Source organism: Osmerus mordax, chromosome 15 (genome assembly GCF_038355195.1).
Source record: "Osmerus mordax isolate fOsmMor3 chromosome 15, fOsmMor3.pri, whole genome shotgun sequence".
Lineage (NCBI taxonomy): Eukaryota > Metazoa > Chordata > Actinopteri > Osmeriformes > Osmeridae > Osmerus > Osmerus mordax.
The window spans coordinates 13,354,522-13,357,021 of NC_090064.1; the positions used below are offsets into that span (position 1 = coordinate 13,354,522).

The 2,500-nt window shown below is 51.4% G+C and overlaps 1 protein-coding gene across 1 annotated transcript in view; it reads left to right on the top strand.

Annotated features, from left to right (window-relative positions):
* Nucleotides 1-918: 918 nt before the first annotated feature.
* LOC136958014 (receptor-type tyrosine-protein phosphatase mu-like) overlaps nucleotides 919-2,500 on the top strand; it is a 38,043-nt gene continuing 36,461 nt past the window's right edge. The window contains exons 1-2 of the mRNA XM_067252236.1: nucleotides 919-944; nucleotides 1,163-1,436. Of these exons, the coding sequence (XP_067108337.1) occupies nucleotides 919-944; nucleotides 1,163-1,436 (300 nt within the window). The remainder of the gene's footprint in view (nucleotides 945-1,162; nucleotides 1,437-2,500) is intronic.

Genomic DNA, 2,500 nt, shown 5'->3' on the forward strand with positions numbered 1-2,500 from the left:
TCCCCTTCCAGGTACTACTCCTCTTTTGTTGTCACCCCCCCCCTTAATATTTAATAACGGTTTGATTCCATCTCCAAGCGTGCGCTGTGTCTGGGGGGGGCTCAAGCTGTGTAGTGGGCAGAGATGCGCCGGAGCGTCTCTGTAATGAGCTGTGCCCGGGAGAGCAGGATGTCTCCCGTCCCCGGCCTTCCTCACCGCTTAGGACAGATCTCATCTCTTAACGGCTGTGGGGGAAATGGAATTAGATCCATTCAGCAGGTGGTGCGGCGTGGCAGGCTGATTAGAACAGGCTGGCAGGCTGAATCGCTTACGCCGCACAGAGCAGAGAAGAGGAAGATGGTGAGCTGGAGTAACGGGGGGAGAGAGAGGGGGAGAGAGAGAGAGAGGGGGAGAGAGAGAGAGGGAGAGGTGAACTGAGGAGGTGTAGTCTTCCTGCTCTTTCTACCATATCTGATGGTAGAAAGAATTTGCTCCAGCCTCTCTCCAGTCTCCCCCAGTATCTCCCTGGTCCATCCCTTGTGTCCTCCAGGTCTGAGCAGATGTAGGGTAACTTGATGAAGGAAGGATCAGAGTGGAGAGAAGGGGAGCTGTCTGACCTTTTTCAAGGGTGTGAATTATTAAAGAACAAATAGGTTTGGAATGAGGAGGATGTGAGGATGTGGAGGGGCTGGGGAGGGGAAGTGATCAGCCTCCAGCTGGCTGTCTTCAGGTTGAGTTGGGAGACCTCATCATTCTGGTGTGCTCCAGTCGGCTCTCTTAACTGGAGCTTGAACTTTAATGTTCAGCTCCTTCGCAATGTTTGCAGTGTTCTGTAGCTGGAGATCGCACGTGCGCCAACTGCTCTTTCGGTTATTGCATATTTCTGTGAGGACCGGTTAGAGCGCGAGTCTCTCGTTCTTCGTTCTGGTTTAATTAAATATGGCTCCTTCCTGCCTCTCCTCCTGGTACCTCCATCTCATCCCTTCATCTCCTCTATTCATTAGTCTGTCCATCCCTGGTGCAGCCGGCGCTCTCGCTGGAGCCGCTGAGCCTGCCAGGGCTTTACACCGGGACACGCTGATCCTCCACATGGGAGAAGAGGACCCAGTCTACCTTACATCTGACATCACTGCTGAGACTGACTTTCACTCTCTCCCTCCCTCTCTCCCCCTCTCTCCCCCAGTAAGTACCAGGTGGTGGTGGAGGAGGAACGCCCCCGCAGGTCCCGCAGGGCTGCAGAGATCCTGCGCTGCTACCCGGTGCCCATCCACTTCCAGAACGCCACGCTACTCAACTCCCAGTACTACTTCACCGCTGAGCTTCCCACCGCCGACATCAAGACCCCCCTGTCGTTCTGCGTGGGAGACAACCGCACATACAACGGCTACTGGAACGCCCCCCTGCTGCCCCACAAGAGCTACAGCATCTACTACCAGGCTGTCAGCACAGCCAATGGGGTGAGAGCGTGTGTGTGTGTGTGTTGAGACTTAGAAGAGAGGCTGAAGAGGAACAGAGGTCTTTCTGCTGGTGTTGGTGTTCAAGACGCGCTCTCATACACACCATTGCACATAAACACACACTCACACACACACACACACACACACCGTGGGGTGCCCCCTGACAGAGGGAGTCACCAGGTCCTCTAATGGAGCCTGAGAGAGCAGACTGTTCCATCTGACCAGCACCACTAATAGGGAGCAGAGGGCTGTGTGTGTGTGTGCGGGTGTGTTTTTGCTGCCGTTGAGGCCAGTTTGCAGTAGATTGCTGTGGAGGCTGGGGTCAGAGCATTACCGAGGAGACCACAGAACTGCTCTGCCCTCTGACTTTCACATGCACACACAAACACACACACACACACACACACACACACACACACACAGAGGCCCACACACAGACCATAGTGGTGTTTTAGATGCATGTGTAAACAGGACATCATGTATAAAGATCACGTCAGCTCCTGCTCTCATTGTTACTATTAATATAGACCAATAGAATTGAATAAAACAGAACACAATAGAATGCAATGAAGCCCACTTTGACATTGCTTGTAAAAATATACCATCCAAATAAAAATTGGATTTGACAATAGAATAAATTAGATACAATTGTGTACAGTACAATCCAATAGTACCATACAGAACGGAAGCATGGAATTCAAGAGAACAGAACCGGAGTCAACACTTGTCTTTGTGTGTTGTTCACCTGAGTGTGTCAATCTTTTCATCAGCTCTGGTTTAATTATTCACCACCTCAACATTTAATTGGTTGTCTCTTCCATAATTTAAGAAACATCACAAGTGCCTTTCTCTGTAATGGAACCCAGGCCCTCCCCTCAATGTTAAAATTCATGAGGGAGGTCACAGTTTGTTTGTCGTGACTGCGCTCTGACACCTTGCGTGTGTGTGTGTGAGCGTGTGTGTGTACACCAACCGCAGGGTGTTGTGCAGACAGTTTTGTTGACAGCTGGCCGGTAAATGCTAGCTGGGCCACTGATCCCTCTGCCTGTTCAGTTTTACAGCCC